Consider the following 20,460-nt stretch of genomic DNA (forward strand, 5'->3'; position numbering starts at 1 on the left):
ATGGCCAGGCGCGGCAGGCGGCCAGGTTCTCCTGTTCGAGACTATGACAGGCCGACTCATACGCCGTCTGAGACCGCGGCGGAGGGGTGGTGGTGGTGGTGGTGGGGGGAGGGGGAGGGTTGTGGGGATTGCGGTGAGGGAGGGGGTTGGTGGCGTTGAGGTTTATGGAGGGAACGAGACTGGGGGGATTGAGGTTTGGGGGCCCTCACTCGGGATGGAGGACGACGAAGGAGAGGTTCATGAAAATGTGAGTGGGAGTGGGGGTGGGAGGGCGAATGTGTTGGATGAGGTATATGAGGACGCGACCACCATTCCCATCACCATGCGCTAAATCACCCGTCACTTGTCCCGCGGCTGAGAGAAGAGGGTTATGTCATGACAACAACAACGACAACGATATCAACCCACCCATCCGCCCCCGCCATCTCCCTCACCACCTCCACAAGCGGCATCTCACCCGGAATCTTGACACCGTGTATCATCGCCCTGCCCAACACTTTGCCGTTGCTTCTCTCTCTCTCTCTCTGTCTTTGTAAGGTCGATTTTGATTTTGCAGGATCAGGGAAGAGGGCGGGAAAGTGGGATGAGAGCAGGTCGTTGAGGGTTTGGCTTTGGGACAGGGGGGTGAGGGGTTGGTGGACTGTATTCAACGGCGGCCCCACACTGGCAGTTGGTGGTTTTGAGGATGGATGGGGGTTGCTGGGGGTCGGAGTCGTAGGTGACGACGGTGGTGCTGGCGCGGGCGTGGGGAGGTATATCCGTATCGGCAGATTCCTCGGCGTGGTCGGTAAGAGGGTACTCGTGATCCGTGTAAAGGTGTCTAAATCGTCTATCACCACCCCCCCTTACAATTAGCCTCATACACATACACACAAGAAGACATATTACGACGTACGATCAACCACACTTTGCCATAACGCATCACTATCGTGTTTGGAGAGTGACATAACTCGTTTCGCACTTCCGCAGCGGAGGAAATCGGCTTCTTTAAGTTTGTTCATGTAGGCGTCGCGCATCGCCCAGTCACACTGTCTTCGGGCTAAGATGTCTGGGTAGTTTGTGAAATGGAGGACGAGGTGCCAAGGTTGTGGTGTGGTAGAAGAAGAGGCGGGAGGTGGTGGGCGGTGAAGATCGTGTAGGAGTCCGATAGGAAGATGCCACCGTACCGGAATTGCATCCTCTGCTGTGCTGAACCAAGCATTCCCCGCGCTTGCCGTACTCTCATCCAGCAAGAATGTCCTGAAAAATCCAATCAGAAGATCGAGGTAGACAGGGAGATAGGATATCCGTGGTATCTCGATGTAGTATGGAGTTGTTTGGTCCCAGATCCGGCTCTCGGTTTTTGAGAGGGTTATTTTAAGGGGGATTGAACCGTGCCAGATCAGGCGTTTGATGTCCATTGGTGCTGTGATTGATTACTGATGGAGGAGGAGGAGGAGGAGGAGCACGTGATGGGGTGTTTGGGTGTATTACGCTTGTGCAGGGGATGCATGGCAGGATCTACGCGGGGAGCTTGAGTTTTTACGGAAGAGACGAGACGAAGAGAAGAAAGAGAGGCTCACACACGAACTGCTGGACAGTTGATCACGCTCTCACAAACGACACAGCCAGACATGGCAGCCGGAACCCAATCCGGATCACAGAAGGGCAAAGCACAGATCGGCGCAGCCAAATCCCTCCGAAAACGATCCATCGCAAAACGCATGCCCTCCTCCGCACCCTCAAAGGTAGTTTTCTAATCAGTGTGTCCAGTCGCCTCTATCAAAAAACGCCCACCACCCCGACAATCCTACCCAGCCCACACAACACCCCTCTACATCTCCCCCACCTCCCCGTTCATCAGCATCCTAAAACGCGTAACCACACTCCTGCTTCCGAAACCCGGACCGAAGGAGAGGAGGGGGGTGAGGGTTGTTGTGTTGGTGGGGATGGGGAGGGCTATGGAGAGGTGTTTGGGGGTTGCGTTGAGGTTGCAGGACGAAGGACTGCATGGGAAAGAAGAGAGGCAAGGAGTGAGGTTTGGGGTTGAGGTTAGAACTGGGACGGTGGGGGTTGTTGATGATGTTGTGCCGGATGATGAAGATGAGATGATTACGTGTCAGGTTAGGAAGCAGAGTATGGTTGAGGTTTTCGTGACGGTGAAGGGAGCTGCTCTATGAGAAGTTACTGTGACTACAATTAGGTATAGTATAGTATAGTATCGGGTTCCGGACTGGATTTCGATAGATTTCCCACGCTCGAGCTCATGCGCGCTATGACCTCACCCTCCCACGCAAGCACAGCGGACCGGACTGAGGCCAGCTGACACTCCACCCGACGATGGATCGCATGATGCGTTCGTCACCTCTATAAAACCCTCACTACTACCGCACCCCTCGCCAATTGTCACTGACCAATTCCAACAATGAACCGCTTCACAACCTTAACCTCAAACACCATCCCCCTCATCCTCTCCCGCACCCCTGGAGTTATGGGTGTGAGTGCCAGGAGGGGGTTCGCCGACATGACATCCGTCGGCCCCACACGTCCGGGCGGAAAGGGTCATTTGGGGGAGGATTCGTGGGCGAGGAGGGAGAGGGCTGCTGAGGATTATGTAAGTACGAGGAAGGGTGGGGGACACGGGTTGGGTTTCCTCAAATCGTGTGAAAACGAGGGGGGTTGTTGGATGAGATGGCTAATTGTCGATTGTTCGGTGCGTAGTTCATTAGGCAGCGTGAACAGGAGAGGATGCAGAAACAGATCATGGAGGCGAAGGCGCGTATGCGTCAGGTTCGTCACCCCCCCACCCTCCAACCCCCCCTTCCCTCCTTCTTCAAACCATTCACTGACAACTGATGTGTTTGATAGATGGAAACCGACCTCGACGAAGCCATGCTCGAACTCCGCCGCCAAGCCCGCCTCGACTCCGAAAGAACCTTCAAACTCTCCTGGTGGTCAACCCACGAACCCGAACACGACCCCTCTACCCCCCGTCCTTGGCTCCAAAAGATCATGGCGAAGGATCCGATTAAGGGAGGTATCCAAGATCCCGGTGCTGGACGCGAGTGGGGTGAGAAACAGGATGGGGGTATGGCGCCGAAGGGACAGGGTGGTGTTGGGAGTGTGAGACAGGAGGGGGAGAGTGAGAAGAGGGAGGAGGGGACGGAAGGGGATATTGGGGGGATTAAGCCGGGGGTTGGGGAGGGGGAGAAGGGGGGGAGTATGAGTGGGCGTTGAATGGGATGGTGGGTGATCTGGGTGTAGGGGGATATGGAATGAGTGTATGAGTAGGAGTATTGTCTTTGTATTTTAGGGGTTGTTTTAGGGTTTAAGGGAGTGTTACTGTGTATATTTTTGGTGGTGAATATGAGCTCGGCTACCGCTTTCGTCCACTCTATCGATTATCGACGTTACCCGCCCACCGGCACCTACGCAACCACTCATAGCTATCTCCACCCGACACCCCCCACCAGCTCGCATCCTTCACGACCAAACACGACGATGCGAACAGATAGCCATCGATCATATAGAGCCTCGCAAAGTATGGATCATAATGCTTCGTTACCTGAACTTTCGGAAACTCGACTCGAGATGCCAGAGATGAGGGAGGAACCACCTGCCTACGTGACTGTTGCGGATGTGAAGGAAAAACGACCAACAAGCGCAAACGTCACGGGGTCCCGGGGCTACGGCAGTTTCGTACGCAGGACCTCTTCACGCCAGAATCTATTCCGGTTCTTCACTGTGGCTCTCCTCTACATCCTCCTGAAGTACATTTACGTTGATTCCGTCCTCCCGTGTCCGCATACGAGAGCAGAGAAAGAACAGTCATGTAATCTCATGGACCGATCATGCGTCGACAGGTTCCTCAAGCACCACCCTCTCATCGACGGCCACAATGATCTCCCGATTTTCGCGCGGGAGGTGTACCACAACCAAATTTACCCCTCCAATTTCTCCAAAGGCTTCGAAAACGGGGGTTTACAAGGCCACGTCGACATCCCTCGCCTCCGCACCGGAGGTGTAGGCGGCCAGTTTTGGTCCGTGTTCGTGGAGTGTCCGGAGGGGTACGACGACGCCGGCTACGCAAAAGCATTCTACCAAACCATGGAACAAATCGACGTCGCGCGCCGTTTGGTATCACACTGGAACGAGACTTTCGAGCTTGTTGATTCTGTTGCGGAGTTTGAGGATGCGTTTGGAAGGGGGAAGATTGCGTCTATGCTTGGTGCGGAGGGATTACACGCCATCGGGCCACATATGAGTTTGTTGAGGCCGTTGAGGGAGATGGGGGTTATGTATATGACGCTCACACACACTTGCACGAATCCTTACGCTGACTCGGCGAATGGGGAGCGGAAGTATGGGGGATTGTCTGAGCTTGGGAGAGCGGCGGTCAAGGAGATGAATCGGATTGGGATGATGGTTGATTTGAGTCATGTCAGTGCTGAGACGATGAAAGATGCGATTGAGGAATCCAAGGCGCCGGTAATGTTTTCGCATTCTAGTGCGTTTGGTGTGTGTCCTCATGAGCGGAACGTGCCGGATGATATTTTGGATATGGTCAAAGCCAAGGACGGAGTGGTCATGGTCAACTTTTACCCCGCGTTCGTCCGCTGTGGTGATGGTCGTCGTGAGGAAGACGCGACGATTGGGGATGTCGCGGATCATGTCATGCACATCGTCTCACGCATCGGATGGTCACACGTCGGTATCGGGTCCGATTTTGATGGTATCCCGACTGTGCCAAGGGGATTGGAGGATGTGAGTAAGTACCCTGAGCTCGTTAAAGAGTTGGCGAAGAGGGGGATGGAGTGGGATGATGCCAAGGGTTTCGTTGGTGGGAACTTGTTAAGGGTTTGGAAGAAGGTGGAGGAGGTGCGTGATGACATGAAGGGAGAGTTGCCGGATGAGAGGTGGGATGGGGATGAGAGTTCGTTTCCGCCTAGTGCATTCGGAGCCCTTGAGTAGCCAGTATAAATTCGGTTTTTTCAAATCGATAGACTTAATGATGCTATACGACATAACTTCCCGTTCAGACAGCAACACCTCCAGGCCCTGTTCCCACCACCCTTTCCACGTGCACTACATCCTGCTTCCCAATATACATCTCGTCCTCCTCGTCCCCCTTCCCAAGCACCCTATGCCTCAACTCCACTCCCGCTCCTTTCATATCAAATACCGGCGTCTCGGCCTTCCCAGTACTCCTCAACACAACTTCCCTTATATTCTTCGCCCCAACAAACAACAAATCAACGCTCTCCAAACTCCTCCCCGCCGTCTCCGGGAACCAATACCACACGATCCCGATACTCCCAAAGTTGAGGAGGGAGAAGATGATGTAGGTCCACCATCCGATATTAGAGATCGCGGGTGGGGTGATCTCGACAACGAGGAATGTGATGAGCCATTGCCAGACGACGGAAAGTGCACCACCACGTTGACGAAGGCGGAGGGGAAGGATCTCAGAGGGGTAACACCACATGTTTGACATCCATCCCACGGTGAAGAAGCCCTGGAAGAGGTAGAGTGCCACAACGGCGCCGATACCATTGTTTCTGCCTCCGCGGTAGATACAGAGACCAGAAGCAAGCATGCATGCACCCATCCCCGTCGACCCAAACATGAATAGCTTCCTGCGTCCAGCTTTGTCGATGATGGCCCATGGGATGAAAGACATTGCCAGGAAGAAGAGCTGGAGACCACCTGAGAGGAGGAGGGCTTGGTGGTTATCGAGGCCGACGGAGTGGACCATGACGTAGGGTGCGTAGTATGTGATGATGTTTGTTCCGGTGAATTCTTGCATGGCTTGGACTGCGCAGGCGATGATGGTACGTTGGTATCCCTTGATGCCGTTGTCTGAGAACACGTCCTTCCATGAACCAGACTCTTCTTGCTCCAGCGCCAAAGACGCCAGAATTTCATCGTACTCGGCCCTAACGTGCACATCATCCTCCGATCCATCACGCAAGGCTCCCAGAATTGCGAGCGCCTCGTCATTCCTCCCTCGTGCCGCCAACCACCTCGGCGACTCCGGAAGCATACAACAAAGCCCAATCATCGCAACCGCGAACACCACCTGAAAGATAATCGGAAACCGCCACTGCAAACTCGTCGTCGCGAACGAACATCCGTAGTCGAGCCAATAAGCGATCACGATACCAACGATGAGCATGGAGAGTTGAACGGCAATCATGCGTCCACGGGAGTGTGCGAGTGTGCACTCTGCTTGCCAGATGGGCACGACAGAGGTGATGAAACCCATCCCAACGCCGGTAACGACACGTCCGACAATCAACTCTGGACGCCCGAAGCTTGCGGTCTGGATCACGCAGCCGATAATCAAGATGATATTCCCCGCCACCATGACCTTGATACGACCGAAGTGGTCGGCATAGACGGCACAGATCAAAGCACCGAGTAAACAACCTAACTCGTACACGGCGATGATGAACCCCAACATCGAAGCACCCGGGTTGTCGAATTGGTTGAGGAAGAGAGGGGCAGTCGTCAACCCCGAGAAAACACCATTGTCGTACCCGAAGAGTAGGAAGCCGAGGGAGCAGGTGAATGTAATCGCATAAACCAGTTTCTTGCCTCGAAGGCCGAGGAATGGTGCATGTGTCATTGTGGTCGACGGATCAACAGTGCGAAGTACTTGTAGGCCATGGTAATCGCAGCCGAGGAGGGCCATTTATACGATCGCTTCATGTCGCCCAAGTATTGCCAACAATGCGGAGTTCATACGGATCCCCGCATATTTTTTCATTTCAAACGGACTGATGTCCTCCGTGGCTCATGATTGGTTGGTCTGGGCTCCGGGGTTCGGGGTCCAACGTTGGCGCTATATACGTTTGGTGAGGGGTCTGAGTTTTCACGGAGCAAACGCTTCCGAGAGTCGGCCCGAACTGACTCTTAATTAAGTCCTGAACCGGGATGTGTTAATACGAGTATGTTATTCAGCCACGATATCAAATAGAGCAAGCAATAACACCAATACGGCCTAAGTCTGACGCCTCAATGATCCCTTTCCAACAATAAAAGACACCACAAAATAAAAATGCTCTCCCCACCTCGCCTCATCTTCCCCTACACACTCCCCCTCACAGGGACGTTAATAACCTCATCCCCTCAAATGCTCAAACTCCCTACAATGCACAACATCCCCCTGCCTCTCACACCTAATGCCCCCCTCACACGCCGTCCTCCTCCTAACCTCCTCCTTCACCCCACTCCCCTCCTTCCTGATTTGATACACCCACCACCGACTAACCCACGCACAAAACATTTCCCCGATACAGGCTTTGCAAACCCAATCTTTCTCTCCGACGTTTTGCCCGACGTATCGAACCATCATCCCCTGACGATTCGTCGTCGCGGCTGCGGGAGCAGCGACGGCTCCATTATAGCCAACACTAAGCTGACTCTCCATCGCAAACCTCAACAGCCCCCTCCACAACTCCCCCACCGAATCCCACTCCCGCCTCCCCATCACAAACTCCAAACACAACCCCCTCTCAATCGAATTCCCAAACCCACTCGCCATATTCACAAAACTCGATAAACTCTGCGTAGGCGGGACACTACGCGAAAGTGGGAGGAGACATTCGCGGGAGGGGTGGGTGCCGTAGTATGCGTCGCAGTAGACGTCGCCGCAGGCTTTGCAGCGTTCGGCGTGGGTGTACCAGGAGGTGAGGGTGGGGTTGGTGGCGGCGGGGTGATGGGTGTCGGCGTTTGGGGAGGCGGGGGTTGAGGTTGATGTTGCGGTGTGGTATTCCTCGCTGCTGTCTTCCATGATGCTGTCCTCCTGTGCTTGCTGCTCGCGATACTCCATATTCCCTGCAAGCGCCGCGACATGATCTCCACCCACCGGGGGAGATCCAGCTGGGGTCGTAGATCCCTCGCCTTGGGTCTTCTCCGTGATGATCTCCATGTCATCATCATCATCATCATCTTCCTCCGCATCAGCCTCCGCAGCAGCAGCAGCAGTAGCAGCAGCCGTCCTCTCAACCCTCTCCCCCTCCAACACCGGATCCCTCCCATGCAACGGCACAACCCTCTCACACTGCACACAAACTCCATGTCCCTCCACCTCCGGATTCGCCTCAATCTCGATCCTCAAATTCCGATCGATGGGGGCCGGACACGTAAATGGCACCGGACGGCGGTCTTCGTGGTCCGGGTCGGAGGAGGGGTGGTGGGGGTGGGAGGGGCAGGAGGGGCAGGGAAGCCAGATACGGGATTCGTAGTCTTCTTCTTCGGAGTGGTCGTCGTCGTCGTCGTCAGCGTTTCCTGCTCCACCGTCGTCATCGTCGTCATCGTCGCTTTCTTCCTCTACCTCAGCAGGCGCAGCCGGTGCTGCCCCAGTACCCATAGCTGCCCCGGTGTAGGTGTTGGTTCCCGGCTTGTCGACTCCAGGCCAAATCCCGTCCAACTCCTCCAACTCCGTCTCCGGCCTCTTCTTATGCGGATACGACTCCAAGAAGGACTTGATCACACCCTCCAACATCCACGCTTTCTTCAATGTTTTCGCATTCGTTCGACATGTCGGACACGTCATTTTCTTACTCGGTCTCCCGTCGCCCCAAAGACCACCACCGTCGGCATCCCCAGGACCGGGGCCGAGATCAGGGTTGAGGTTATCGGGTGTGGGTGTGAGTTTGGTGTGGGTGTGGAAACAGGCGCCACAGAAGGTGTGGAGGCAGTTGAGGAGGATGATGGGTCTGTGCATGATTTCGTAGCATATACCTGGCGAACAGACGCTCGGGTTAGCCACGCTCACACAATACACTTCTTGGAAACGGGGGAACGTACTGCATGTCAACAACTTCTCAACCTCACCCATAACCTCATCGTCCCTCTTCTCCCTCACCCTCTCCGCCCCACTCGGCCTCTCCACCTCCGCGCCCAACTTCGGGTGCTTCGAAGACTCCGCATCCTCGGGTTCTGCATGCTCGTCCATGGGTCGTTTCTTTGTGTTCGGGGGAGGCTCCATGGTGACGATGGGATGTTTGATCTTGGGGGTTGCAAGCTGTGCCTGGCCATGCTCAGTGTGTGTGTACGGGGCTCGGCGCCGCGGCCGGGCTGGGGGGAGTGGCTGATTATGGCCCACGCCGTGAGTGCGCAGGGCTGCAGTAGGCCTGCGATAACCAATTAAGCTATGGCAAGGAGAGAAATCGTGTAACCTTAACTGGGAAACTCCGCTGAGCAGCAGGATCAAAACATTCAATCTACTTTTACAAATATAAGTTGTATCCTGGTTCCCTTCCCATGCGCATTGCCCTTGCTTTTCTCCATTTCAGTGGCTCGTCCTGGTTTGTTTACACCTTCGTACACTCATCGCGACTTTTCGACACGAACACCAACAACACACGCAACAAACCTCCAAAATGGCCCATTCGAATCCAGGATCACCATCTTTAACACCATTGTCGCCAGTCTCAACGAACATCCTCCCAGTCCCGACACTTACCCCATCCAAAGCCTCCGCTGCCCAAAACCCCTCGACACCGACCGGCAATCAAGACATCACCATTCCTATTCCCGCCTCAGTCCCTGCGTTCCACTCTGCCGTTACCCCTCCCGTCAGGAATCGTACAGTTCAGTCCACGGTAAAGAGACCAATGTCGACTCAAGGCGATTCAGAGAGCTCCCTCGCCCGATTCTTGGCCGCGAAACGGAATGCTGCGGCTATGGCCAAGGCAATGAGGGCTGCAGCGTCACGTCAATCGACCCCGCAGAAGCCCACTACGTCTATTTCTACGGGTGGAAGTGTGCAGGGAACTCCGGCTGTTGATAGAGAGGTTGAGATGAGTGAGCGAGAGGAGAGGGAGGAGGAGAATGAGGCATTCACCCCTGCGAGGTCTATGAGATCTGTATCGGTGCAGTCTACGCCGATGGTTCTGCACCCCAACATGAACAGCACTAGCACGCATGCGACTCCGGCATCTGTACAAGGATCTGTGTATGCATTCACCCCAGCTCAGCGGTCATCCCCGGCTCATAATTCGGCGAACGGCACGACTCCGCGTCCAGTCAGCGCGTCATTCAACCCGATCTTCTTGGATCGCACTTCGCCCGTCCGATCACCCGCTCACTCCACGCATCCAACTCCCAGAGCTGCTTCCCATGCCGGGAACCTCTCTGCGTTCGCTACACCCGCGCGTCAAGCTCAGTCCGGCGAAGGCGGCAAGACTCCTGCAGCTGCATATGGTGATCTCTTATTGGCGTTTGCGACTCCTGCTCCGCAACAGGCACAGGCTGCGGGTGTTCCCCTTCCGCCGGCCACCCCGCGTGAGGTGCAGAACCTCCTTGATCTCGATTTGGGCATGGAGTTTGGTGGGGTTCCTGCTACGCCGAAGGTACCGGCGCGTGAGGTTGATGCATTGAGGGAGGAGTTGAACAAAGCACTGGAAGCACTGGAAGGATGTCGTGCGGACTACGAAGGCACGAGAGAAGGGCTGGCGAGAGCACAGGAGGAGATTGCCGTGCTCCGCGAAGACTTCCGCCGCGTCGAGGACCAGCGCGAAGAAGCCCTCGCTCAATTTCATCAATCACAAGCCGAACGGACCCGTCTCGAATCCTTACTCTCCCAAGAGTGCGAAGACCTACGTCAGACTATCGCTCAGCTACAAGAAGAACGGGATAGTGTCGTGAAGGTTGCGGAGGAGGCGAATGGGCTTGTGGAGAGCGTGCAAGGACGGCTCGAGGAGGTTGGGAGGCAGTTGGAGCAGGAGCAAGGGTTGAGGGAAGAGGTTGAGGCCCGGTGTAGGGAGTTGGAGGGCGAGGGTGAGAGAGGACGGGCGCTTGAGGCGGAGGTTAGGGAGTTGAGAGAGTTAAGGGAGAAGGATAGACAGGCACTCGCTGAGGCTAAAGAGGCCGCTGCTCGCGCGGAGGAGGAGGCGGAGAAGGCGAAGGCCGCGGCCGAGAAGAGTGCGGAGGGTAATGCGGCGAGAGGAGGGATCACTCAGGTGCAGGTAGAAGAGCAGTTGAGAGCGCTTGCGACGGATCTGCATAAACAGTACTCGGCAAAGCATTTGAAGAAGGTGGAGGCGTTGAAGGGCAGCTATGCGACCAAGTACGGAGAGCAGATCAAGGTCGTCGAAGTCAAGTTGCAGCAAGCCGAAGCCGCTCTCGCTGAGGCTCAGGCTCAAGCTCAGGGAGGAGAGGAAGTGGAGGCGCTCAGAGCCGAAGTCGAAGCATTGAGTCAGGAGGTGCAGAGGCTGCAGGGTCTTGTGAGGGAGTTGGAGGCTGAGGTTGAGAAGGAGAGGAGGGAAAAGAGTGAGTTGGTTGAGTTGAGTGAAGAGTTGGTTAGGATTGCTGGAGAGAGTGGGTTAAACTTGATGGGTTAGACGTCAAGCGACACACTAGCAGGCGAAGGAGCGAGAGATAGGGAGAGGAACATTGTGGATAGATATTGATATCTGGAGTTTGGGTTTGCTTCACTTGGTTTCTTAATGGTTAAATAGAGAACGGTCGGGGTACCAGATCACGTGCCTGGGACCCTGAGTGGCGCGAAATTAAGGTTCTCAAAATAACGCTCGGTACAAACCTCCGCCTCGAGCTCCTACTCTCTCTAAAAGTCGTTGGCCGATCCGTACGACCGTCTCGGTTTTCAGTCTCTCCTCGTACATCATAGCAACCATGGGCAATCTCACCGCCATTGACTACACCCGCGGTAACCTCCGCATCCTCGACCAGCTCGCTCTTCCCCACGTCACCACCTACGTCGACGTCAAGACTGTCCAGGACGGCTTCGACGCAATCAAATCTATGACTGTTCGCGGTGCGCCAGCAATTGCTATCGTCGCTGCCCTCGCGCTTGCTGTTGACCTTAACACCAGACATACTGCAGAGTCCTTCAAGTCAGAGGATGAGGCAAAGACGTTCATCGTTGAGAGCTTGAAGCATTTGTACAAGAGTCGGCCTACGGCCGTCAACCTCGGTGACGCGGTCAACAAGTTGACGAAGGTTGTGGAGGGAGCCAAGGAGAATGTCGTGGCTGCATACCTCGAGGCCGCGGAGGCGATGTTGGTTGCGGATGTCGCTGATAACCGCGCGATTGGTGAGCACGGAAAGAACTGGTTGTTGGCACAACAGGAGGATTCGGCGACGCCTGTGTCAGTTTTGACTCATTGCAACACCGGTTCGTTGGCGACTGCGTCGTATGGTACTGCATTAGGTATTATCCGCTCTCTGCACGCTGACGGAAAGCTGAAACATGCCTTCAACACTGAGACGAGACCATACAACCAGGGATCTCGACTTACCCAGTACGAACTTATCACCGAAAACATCCCTTCGACCCTCATGACCGACTCTATGGCTGCGGCGTTGATGCGCACGCGTGGAAAGGACGAGAACTTGCGTGCGGTTATTGTCGGTGCTGACAGAGTCGCCGCAAACGGTGATACCGCGAACAAGATCGGTACATACGGTCTTGCTGTCCTCGCACGTACCCACGGTATCAAGTTCATCGTCGCCGCCCCCGCAACCTCGATTGACCTCAACTGCCCATCCGGTGACCACATCCCCATCGAGCAGCGTCCCGAGTCTGAGATTTTGACGGTGAGGGGACCGGTTGTGGAGGGTGGTGAGGTAAAGGCGGAGAGGGTCGAGACCGTCAGTTTGGCGGCGCCGGGAGCGAGAGCATGGAACCCCAGTTTCGATGTTACGCCGGCGGAGTGGGTTGATGCTGTTGTTACTGAGCGGGGAGTGTGCGAGAAGGGTCCGGATGGAAAGTTCGATCTGACGAAGTTCTTGGCGGAGAACTAGGTCGTGGTGCAGGTTTATCATGCGAAATAACGTGGGATGAGTTGGATGCATCTTGGTTTAGGTAGCACGGATTGCATAATGGAATGAATGATTAATTTGGCCTATATTCCTGGTATCTTTATAGCCGGTACTACCTAGCAAATCATGTAAACGCCTGCCTGTATCACCGCCGCGAATAGTGTTTGACGCATATATCTCCGTACAATATCTCTTATACCGCGGTATCACTTTCTGCCCTTCTTACTCTTGCTCTGAACTTGCTCCGTACTCTTGGCGAGCATGGCCTTCTCGAACTTCGTAACTTCCCCCTATTTCGTGAATCCACATCAGTACCCTGCCCCAACATGTCATCTGCCCGCGGCATACATACCTGCAATTTCAGTATCGCTTCCGCCATCGTCTCCTCAACTTCCGTCTTCTTCCTCACCAACTCCGCCCTCTCCGCACAACTCTGTTCATAACGCTTACTAACCTTCGCATGATGCGCTTCGATGACTCCGTGCAGTTTCGCCTCAATAGTACTCAAGTTTTTGGTGAAGGATGCTTGTATTTCGGACTGCTTCTTCTTTTTGCGGTCGGCGGAGGCTTGGGCCAGCTGGGCCATGATGGCGTCGAAGTCGATGGAGGGGGCGGAGTTGAGGTCATCGGAGGGTTGGGAGAGGAAAGTGTGGTTGCGTTGAACAGGAGGCATGCTGAAGTGGATTATGCTTCTGACCTTTGGTCTTTGACACTGGAGAGGTGGTGATTACGTGGGTCATTGTCATGGTCGATCAGGGGGCACCTGGGAATCCGCGACGCGGCCGTGGGAATCATCACCCGTTTAACAACTCGACTTTTAACCCTACAAAGGATTAGAAATGGTTCTCATATCGAGATCGAAAATTGACGCAGCTGCATACTCTTACACCTTCAAGTCCCACACCTACAACCTCGCCCTCCCCATTCCTCCCTCAAACACAACAACATTCTTACACTTTCCTAACCCCTCAACCCCAACTTCAACAACATCCCCATCCCTCAACCACTTCCCCTCAGGCTTAAACCCCATCCCAACCCCCTCCGGCGTCCCCGTAAAAATCAAATCACCCGGCATGAGCGTAACCCCACGTGACAACAACGCAACCGTCTTCCTGATCCCGAAGATCATGTCTGCGGTTGTGGATTGTTGGCGGGGGTGGGCGTTGACGGAACAGGTGATGCGGAGGTCGAGGTTGCGGTTGCCTGTGGAGTGCGGGGAGAGGAGGGAGGGGTGGGTGATGCACGGGCCCCAGGGTGCCCAGCCGTCGAAACCTTTCCCGTGGGACCATTGTCCGCCGCCCAACTCAATCTGCCAGGCGCGCTGGCTCACATCGTTTCCGACTGCGTATCCCAACACCACGTCATCGACATCCTCCTCCTTCACATCCCGACATTTCTTCCCGATGACGATGACGAGTTCGACTTCGTAGTCGAGTTTGGGGGTTGTGCTACCTGGAGTTGCGGAGGCTGTTGCGGAGGGGTGGGAAGCGTGCGCGAGGGTGTTTTGTTGGGCCATTGTGGGGACGGGGATTGGGGCCATGGGGCCGGTGAGGGAGGTACGGGGTTTGTAGAAGAGGACTGGGTATTTCGGTTGGGGCATGCCGGATTCTTTGGCGTGGCTGAATGCCCGTTGTTAGCAATGCAACCATCGTTGGGATCAGTAGATTGGGATAGAACATACGCGGCGTAGTTGAGACCGAGACATCTGACGGTGCCTACCTTCTCTGTCTCCAATGGTGCGAGTAAACGTCCAACCTCGACTTCCTCGTCCGTAATTTCGTACTCTCCGAGCGGATCACCCTTAATCACCTTCGCCTTCTGAGCATTCTCGGCACCGGCACCGCGGCAAGGGAGGATTGCGTCGCCGTAGAGAACACGCTTGCCGTCCTTGGCGACGAAGCGGATGAGGCGGGTGAAGTGCTGTTGTTTGGACATTGTTTTGGTAGATGGATCAATTGGTGTTCAGGGTTCGGAATGGGTGGTGTTTTATTTTTGGTTGAGGTTCGGACGTTCGCGGGGATGTATGGCGGGGAAGCGGAGTTGCGGAGTGACGATGGCCGAATTCGGGGCAGTGTGACGTCGGGTGCATTTGCCGACATGTAACGTAGACTTTACCCGACGTACAGATAAAGCTTCGCAGATGGGACCACTGAACGGTCAGCTGTACGATCAGAATGCGAGATGCGCTTCTGTGGGAGGTTCCAGTGTGTGTGTACTTGCATAGCAACGGTTGTTGTGGGACTGTTTAGGTCTTTCCCAATCCGCGTGTTTGATTGCAAGTCACGTGCGGTACCTAAATCAACGACCCCCCCTATACGCGTCTCGTCCCCAAAACTCACCTCCACCCCCAACACCCCCAACACCCAATATACCTATTTTTACTCCGATCGACCATGTCTTCTTCAACACTCGGCAAGAGGACTCGTCAGTCTACAGTCACTCTTACACCCGGCTCCCGAGCCCGGAGCGTCAGCGTCTCGCCCAGCAAACGCGTCTGCTCGCCGAAAAAGGAGAACGTCGCACCTGTCACTCCAACCAAGAATGGGAGAATCACGAACGTCTTCAGTGCTGGTAAAGCAACTGGTATGCAAACATGCTCTCTATGTTTGATCATGGATTACTGACGCGGTTTGCATACAGTCTCCCTAGCCAAGAAACCCGCTACACCAACACTCCGAACACCAACGACACCTACCGTTGCATCGCCGTATACCCCAATAAAGACCCTTTTCCGCCGTTCAGCAGCACCAACGGCACTCACCGCCCGTGATACTGAGCGAGATTTCCTGAAGAAGTGGATAAAGGAGCGTGTTGAGGGTGGCAAGAGTGGGAGTATGTACGTCTCTGGCCCACCGGGGACTGGGAAGAGTGCAGTGCTCTCTTCGATTTGTACGGAGATGAAGAAAGAGGAGGAAGGGGTGAAGGTCGTGGAGTTGAACTGTATGGCGCTGAATCGGGTTGAGGAAGTTTACACCGCTATCGCTAACGCCATAAACCCCGACGCCGCCTCCACCGAGGATGGCCTACGAAAGGAGTTTGAGAAACAAGCGTGTTTGGTTGTGTTGGACGAGATCGATCATCTCGCCGAGAAGGAGGAGGTCTTGTACGCCATTTATTCGCTCCCCCACCATCCCAAATCCCGCCTTCTCCTCGTTGGCATCGCAAATGCACTCGACCTGACAGACCGGGTGGTACCACGTCTACGCGCCAAAGGTGTCGAGCCGGAGCTGGTGCAGTTTCGACCGTATAAGGCGGAGGAGATCAAGGAGATCATCTTAGCCAAGTTAGGAAGTTTGAAGGAGGAGAGCGAGGGAGCGGGGTTGGGCGAGGTCATGCAACCCGCCGCGGTGACGTTGTTGGCGAAGAAAGTCGCGGCAAGCACCGGTGACCTCCGAAAAGCTCTCGATCTCTGTCGTCGCGCAATCGAACTCGTCGAGTCCGAGGCGAAACGGGCTCCGTTATTGCCTACGCAGGACCAGCAAACGGGGGTAAAGAAAGTCACAGTCGCACATATCGCTAGAATCTCCGCTTCCGCATTCGGTACGTCCACGGCACAACGTCTCAAAACCCTCAACCTACAACAAAAAGCTGTGTTGTGCGCACTGTGTGTCTCGAAATCCCAAACCGTGGGTAAACTCTATGAAAGCTACACGAAACTGTGTAAGCGTGATCGGATGATCTCGCCGCTTGGGTCGAGTGAGTTTAGGGACGTGGTTGGGAGCTTGGAGGGGTGTGGAGTTGTGAATTTGGGGGGTGCGGGGGTTGGTGGTGGTGGGGGGAATAGTCCGGTGAAGAAGGGGAAAGGGGGGGATGAGGATTTGAGGGTTGGGTTGGGGGTGCCGGAGGTTGAGGTTGTTGTGGCTGTGGGGGATGTGGGAGCGTTGAAGAGGTTTTTTGATTGAGATGGCAATGAAGAGAGTCCGATGAGTGCGGGTGTTGGTGTTGGAATGCGATTTCCCATGGAGAGGCGTATGGATGCAGATATGGTCGTTGGAGGCCTACGGGTAGGTTTGAGTAGCATTGGCGTTTTGTTATGTGAAATGGTATACCACAAGAACTGTTTTCGTTACAAGTCATCGGACATAATGTGTCTTGAACATCATCGATGTTGTAATCGAGATCGAGCATATAGTCCGCCTCACCCTTGCAATCGGCGACGTTGACGGCTGTCGTTGTTCATGAGCGGAGAATGGCAAGGACAAGTCATCCAAGACAAAATGAGACGGAGATATCGCGTATATGCTGCATTAAGTCACTGCGTTTGTTGCTGCGTTACGTACGGTACTCCATCCATCATGACGAATTTCTGGAGTGACACACATTGGGGTTTCCGTTGCGATGGGCCAGATTGCGATGCGAGAAGGTTGAAAGCAAGTAATGGGAAGAGATATATTGCACAAAACTATCCAAGGTTTGTCCCGATTTGGCACCTGAAGGCATTGATGCCTCCAGGAATTCCACCTACCAACCGCATTGAGGTTGGGACAAGTCTGGTAGGTCCCCGTTGGATTGCTCCGCAGCGGGCACATGATGAACGGGCAAGGTCGGAGCTCAACACCCAGCGCCGCATCACACTGGGTATGTTAAGATAGAGGATGAGGTGGAGGTGGAGGGTGCTCGCCCCACTTACACTGGTGGAAAGGTTGAAATCCTTATGTTTCTCGACTTAAGTTTAATAACATATGTTATTGAAGCAGACAACGCACAAAGCAAGAAAGGACCGAACACATTCTAGATCCCTTCCTCTACACCACAAAGTTCAAGCTCCATCTCAAAAAGTCCACACGCATAGTCTCCCATCATGTCCGCTTGTGCTGAATCTCCTCACATCCCCGGTCCACTGCCCCGCATGCCAACCACCTTCATACACCCTAATACTCGTGATCGTGTTCTGGTGGACAGTAGCAAGCTTCGTATCGTCACCCCTGCTGATCACTTCGCCGTCCTCGCCAGTCGTTGCAGAGGATTTACCCTTGAGATCCATCTCGCGGAACATGTTGAAAGCGGCATTCATTCTGTTGGCGGTGGGAGCGGCAGATTTCTTCGTAGTGGGGTCGTCAAGAGACTTGGTCAATTCCCAGCCAGCACCGGATTGAGAGAAGAGGACGGGTTGACAATCGTGACCTGCAGCGACAACAGCCTGCTCTGAGATCCAGATGAGGGACAGGAAGGGAAGCATGCGAGTCTTCACGCGGTCCAAGCTCCACTGTCCTTCGCCGACAGAGGAAACGACGCTGATCCCGGAGTCATGAGCAGCAAAAGCAAGACGGTCTCCGGAAGGAGAGAAAGCGACGCCGTGAACCCATCCACGCTCAGGGTTCTCGAACTCACCGCAAACGGTACCGAACGGCAAACGGGCACCCCATACCGAAGGCTCAGGCTTGGCGTCAACATCCTTCACGAACGCGGACATGACACGGGCGACACCATCCGCACCACCGACAGCCAACAAGACATTATTCGGGTGCCAGTCAAGGGTGAGAGCGGTCGAGCGAAGGGGCTTCTTGAGGTGCTTGGAGACCCACCAGTCGTTCTCTGGCTCAAAGTAACAAACAGCGACAAGGCGGGCACCAGAGGCGACGGCGAACTTGTTACCGGAAGGAGACCAGCGCACGAAAGTTGCGGCACGGTTAATTCGGAGCAAGACGAGGGTTGGCTTCCATGATCCATCGGCGGCTTGGGTCCAGACGTAGGCGTTACGGTCTTGGGAACAGGTGACGATACGGTTGGTGGTCGCGGACCAGTCGATGGAGGTGACGAGCTTGTCGTGGTCTGTAAGGGTCGAAAGAAGAGTATAGCCAGTCTCAGACTTTTGGTAGATCTCGACGGTGTTGGAGTTGGCGGAGATGGCGACTTGGGTGCGGTCACCGTTGAAAGCGTGGGCGGTCAACGACCCAAGGTTAAGCTGAATTGATTCGGGAGCGGACATGGTAGAGGGATTTATGACAGGACTGGTCAGTCTACTGTTAACCAGGAAGGATCAAAGTTTGTTTTGGTGGGTTCGACTTTGTTCACTGTGCTCGGCATACGGCGGGTCTGCGGTGTGACGGCAGTGGGGAAGCACATGATAGGTTCCGGAGTGGTACATGATCATATTCTTCATAACTTCTAAAATGATTTGGTAAAACGGATTGGGGCTCGGATATGGGACCTCTTCCAACGGCTCAATGTATTGTCCCTTTACGGCAGCTGCCCTATTGTTCATCCCTGTAACGTTGACCAAGGCCTCTTATACACCCCCGCTGCACCCTGATCGACCTCCATACATCTTCTCGTACCTCACAGACAACATTCACGATGGCCGCGGTAGCCACCTTCCCCTCAGACCCAACCGAATTCTTCAAGACCTCCTTCTCCGATCTCCCACCGACTCCTCAAAACGACGGTCCTAACCCATTATCCGCAATTGCCTATGCGGATGGGTATGCATTGGCGAGCTCATACTTGCGCAGCTTGATGGCGGCGAAGGAGTTTAGTGAACGGGCGTTGCGGACGACCGAGATTGTTATTCAGCAGAATCCGGCACATTACACTGTCTGGGCATATCGCACCGACATCATCTTCGAACTCCCCGGACCGTCTCGAGTACAGGAAGAGCTTGACTGGACTGCTGCATTGGGGGCTAAGCATTCGAAGAACTACCAGCTCTGGCATCATCGCCAGTTGCTGCTTTCGCAGCACTCCTCGCCAGACTTGAAGACAGAGATGGGATTCATTGACAAGATGCTCGCTGAGGATGCGAAGAACTATCATGTGTGGACATACCGTCAATGGTTGGTCCGACATTTCAAGTTGTGGGATGGGGAGTGGAGGACCATTGATGCCCTATTGGAGAGTGACGTGAGGAATAACTCGGCGTGGAACATGAGGTGGTACGTGTTGTCCCAGGGTGGAAAGCCGGCAATCGAGGGAGAGGCTGCGGAAGGATCATGTACAACCACCAAAGAGGACTTGGAGAAGGAGGTGGATTACACCCTGGAGAAGATCGCGCTCGCGCCGCAAAACCCGGCACCGTGGCTCTACCTCCGCGCTCTCCACCGCATCTCCACCTCGCCGTCTATCACCTCGCTCAAGGAGACATGTCTGCGATACGCGCCAGTGGACAGATGGGATGCGGAGCTGGGCATTGAGTCTTCGCATGCGCTTGAGTTGCTGTGCGAGATCTTTGAGACGGAGGGAGCGGAGGGGAAGGAGAAAGCGAAGGAGGGCTATCGGCTATTGGGTGAGAGGTGGGATGCGGTGAGGAAGGGCTATTGGCTGTGGAGGGCGAGTGAGCTTTAGTTGGTATCGAATGCGCAGGTAGTATTCTCGATAGACTCATGAAGCGTGGATGCTCAATGAAACGATTTGTATCAGCTTAAATTGTTTCCTTGGACCATGGTATTCACCTAGAATTCAGACCAGATACCACAGCATCTGCACATTTCATAGCCCCTCACAAGGACCTAATGATCAAGACGTATACGCACATTATGCTACGAGAACCGTATGCACCGAGTCCCATGCGTGCGTTCAATGTACCCTCGACAACGTCCTCCACTCCTCCATCCACTTCCACTCAATTGTCGATTTGAATAGAGGGGTATACCACCCTTCAAATCCCGCTGTTCAGCCACTCTCACGACCGGGTTTTTGGCCACGGTTGTGCCCGCGAGTCGCCTAGCTCCGATCTCGATCGTGGGATTTCGT

General features: G+C 54.7%; 12 protein-coding genes across 12 annotated transcripts; 6 read left to right on the forward strand and 6 right to left on the reverse strand.

Annotated features, from left to right (window-relative positions):
* Positions 1-389: 389 nt before the first annotated feature.
* Positions 390-1,391, reverse strand: SAICODRAFT_39018 (uncharacterized protein; the record flags this gene model as incomplete). Its single annotated transcript, XM_019168605.1, has 2 exons — positions 390-829; positions 896-1,391. Coding segments are annotated over 2 exons (936 nt in total), but the record flags the coding sequence as incomplete, so codon positions are not given.
* Positions 1,392-1,462: 71 nt separating this feature from the next.
* Positions 1,463-2,282, forward strand: SAICODRAFT_144700 (uncharacterized protein). The gene is made up of 2 exons (XM_019165512.1): positions 1,463-1,701; positions 1,753-2,282. Exons 1-2 carry the CDS (start codon positions 1,614-1,616, stop codon positions 2,157-2,159), a joined length of 495 nt encoding a protein of 164 aa, XP_019022930.1. The 5' UTR covers positions 1,463-1,613; the 3' UTR covers positions 2,160-2,282.
* A 122-nt stretch (positions 2,283-2,404) lies between these two features.
* SAICODRAFT_8749 (uncharacterized protein) lies at positions 2,405-3,216 on the forward strand (the record flags this gene model as incomplete). Its single annotated transcript, XM_019171500.1, has 3 exons — positions 2,405-2,640; positions 2,709-2,769; positions 2,848-3,216. The coding sequence occupies 3 exons, from the start codon at positions 2,405-2,407 to the stop codon at positions 3,214-3,216; spliced, it is 666 nt and encodes a 221-aa protein (XP_019022931.1).
* Positions 3,217-3,819: 603 nt separating this feature from the next.
* Positions 3,820-4,950, forward strand: SAICODRAFT_59389 (uncharacterized protein; the record flags this gene model as incomplete). Its single annotated transcript, XM_019169683.1, has 1 exon — positions 3,820-4,950. One exon carries the CDS (start codon positions 3,820-3,822, stop codon positions 4,948-4,950), a length of 1,131 nt encoding a protein of 376 aa, XP_019022932.1.
* A 40-nt stretch (positions 4,951-4,990) lies between these two features.
* SAICODRAFT_31153 (MFS general substrate transporter) lies at positions 4,991-6,066 on the reverse strand. Its single transcript, XM_019167851.1, has one exon. It carries the CDS (start codon positions 6,038-6,040, stop codon positions 5,015-5,017), a length of 1,026 nt encoding a protein of 341 aa, XP_019022933.1. The 5' UTR covers positions 6,041-6,066; the 3' UTR covers positions 4,991-5,014.
* An 836-nt stretch (positions 6,067-6,902) lies between these two features.
* Positions 6,903-9,041, reverse strand: SAICODRAFT_144836 (uncharacterized protein). Its single transcript, XM_019165513.1, has 2 exons — positions 8,794-9,041; positions 6,903-8,727 (listed from the first exon to the last, which is right to left on the reverse strand). Exons 1-2 carry the CDS (start codon positions 8,972-8,974, stop codon positions 7,103-7,105), a joined length of 1,806 nt encoding a protein of 601 aa, XP_019022934.1. The 5' UTR covers positions 8,975-9,041; the 3' UTR covers positions 6,903-7,102.
* Positions 9,042-11,521: 2,480 nt separating this feature from the next.
* SAICODRAFT_94982 (Methylthioribose-1-phosphate isomerase) lies at positions 11,522-12,768 on the forward strand. The gene has a single exon (XM_019171959.1). The coding sequence runs from the start codon at positions 11,623-11,625 to the stop codon at positions 12,751-12,753; it is 1,131 nt and encodes a 376-aa protein (XP_019022935.1). The 5' UTR covers positions 11,522-11,622; the 3' UTR covers positions 12,754-12,768.
* Positions 12,769-12,904: 136 nt separating this feature from the next.
* Positions 12,905-13,511, reverse strand: SAICODRAFT_20479 (uncharacterized protein). The gene is made up of 2 exons (XM_019166267.1): positions 13,124-13,511; positions 12,905-13,061 (listed from the first exon to the last, which is right to left on the reverse strand). Exons 1-2 carry the CDS (start codon positions 13,442-13,444, stop codon positions 12,978-12,980), a joined length of 405 nt encoding a protein of 134 aa, XP_019022936.1. The 5' UTR covers positions 13,445-13,511; the 3' UTR covers positions 12,905-12,977.
* Positions 13,512-13,530: 19 nt separating this feature from the next.
* On the reverse strand, positions 13,531-14,799 carry SAICODRAFT_144859 (uncharacterized protein). Its single transcript, XM_019165514.1, has 3 exons — positions 14,453-14,799; positions 13,653-14,390; positions 13,531-13,594 (listed from the first exon to the last, which is right to left on the reverse strand). Exons 1-2 carry the CDS (start codon positions 14,704-14,706, stop codon positions 13,676-13,678), a joined length of 969 nt encoding a protein of 322 aa, XP_019022937.1. The 5' UTR covers positions 14,707-14,799; the 3' UTR covers positions 13,531-13,594; positions 13,653-13,675.
* A 494-nt stretch (positions 14,800-15,293) lies between these two features.
* SAICODRAFT_82794 (P-loop containing nucleoside triphosphate hydrolase protein) lies at positions 15,294-16,826 on the forward strand. The gene is made up of 2 exons (XM_019171285.1): positions 15,294-15,354; positions 15,412-16,826. Exon 2 carries the CDS (start codon positions 15,606-15,608, stop codon positions 16,671-16,673), a length of 1,068 nt encoding a protein of 355 aa, XP_019022938.1. The 5' UTR covers positions 15,294-15,354; positions 15,412-15,605; the 3' UTR covers positions 16,674-16,826.
* A 716-nt stretch (positions 16,827-17,542) lies between these two features.
* On the reverse strand, positions 17,543-18,700 carry SAICODRAFT_59283 (structural constituent of cytoskeleton; the record flags this gene model as incomplete). Its single annotated transcript, XM_019169674.1, has 1 exon — positions 17,543-18,700. One exon carries the CDS (start codon positions 18,698-18,700, stop codon positions 17,543-17,545), a length of 1,158 nt encoding a protein of 385 aa, XP_019022939.1.
* Positions 18,701-18,894: 194 nt separating this feature from the next.
* SAICODRAFT_144907 (protein prenylyltransferase) lies at positions 18,895-20,206 on the forward strand. The gene is made up of 2 exons (XM_019165515.1): positions 18,895-18,940; positions 18,996-20,206. Coding segments are annotated over exons 1-2 (1,059 nt in total). The 5' UTR covers positions 18,895-18,938; the 3' UTR covers positions 20,053-20,206.
* The last annotated feature ends 254 nt before the right edge of the window (positions 20,207-20,460 follow it).

The sequence above is a fragment of the Saitoella complicata genome, assembly GCF_001661265.1.
Source record: "Saitoella complicata NRRL Y-17804 unplaced genomic scaffold SAICOscaffold_18, whole genome shotgun sequence".
Taxonomy (NCBI): domain Eukaryota; kingdom Fungi; phylum Ascomycota; class Saitoellomycetes; order Saitoellales; family Saitoellaceae; genus Saitoella; species Saitoella complicata.

Excerpts from the sequence above, each read along its gene's own strand:
- SAICODRAFT_144700 (XM_019165512.1), top strand. The coding sequence starts at position 1,614 with ATGGCAGCCGGAACCCAATCCGGATCACAGAAGGGCAAAGCACAGATC. Across the intron at positions 1,702-1,752 it reads AAAACGATCCATCGCAAAAC|TCGCCTCTATCAAAAAACGC; the intron begins GCATGCCCTCCT and ends CAGTGTGTCCAG.
- SAICODRAFT_31153 (XM_019167851.1), bottom strand. The coding sequence starts at position 6,040 with ATGATTGGGCTTTGTTGTATGCTTCCGGAGTCGCCGAGGTGGTTGGCG.
- SAICODRAFT_144836 (XM_019165513.1), bottom strand. The coding sequence starts at position 8,974 with ATGGAGCCTCCCCCGAACACAAAGAAACGACCCATGGACGAGCATGCA. Across the intron at positions 8,728-8,793 it reads TGAGAAGTTGTTGACATGCA|GTATATGCTACGAAATCATG; the intron begins GTACGTTCCCCC and ends TCTGTTCGCCAG.
- SAICODRAFT_94982 (XM_019171959.1), top strand. The coding sequence starts at position 11,623 with ATGGGCAATCTCACCGCCATTGACTACACCCGCGGTAACCTCCGCATC.
- SAICODRAFT_20479 (XM_019166267.1), bottom strand. The coding sequence starts at position 13,444 with ATGCCTCCTGTTCAACGCAACCACACTTTCCTCTCCCAACCCTCCGAT. Across the intron at positions 13,062-13,123 it reads AAGCGATACTGAAATTGCAG|GGGGAAGTTACGAAGTTCGA; the intron begins GTATGTATGCCG and ends TTCACGAAATAG.
- SAICODRAFT_144859 (XM_019165514.1), bottom strand. The coding sequence starts at position 14,706 with ATGTCCAAACAACAGCACTTCACCCGCCTCATCCGCTTCGTCGCCAAG. Across the intron at positions 14,391-14,452 it reads CTCGGTCTCAACTACGCCGC|CCACGCCAAAGAATCCGGCA; the intron begins GTATGTTCTATC and ends ACGGGCATTCAG.
- SAICODRAFT_82794 (XM_019171285.1), top strand. The coding sequence starts at position 15,606 with ATGTACGTCTCTGGCCCACCGGGGACTGGGAAGAGTGCAGTGCTCTCT.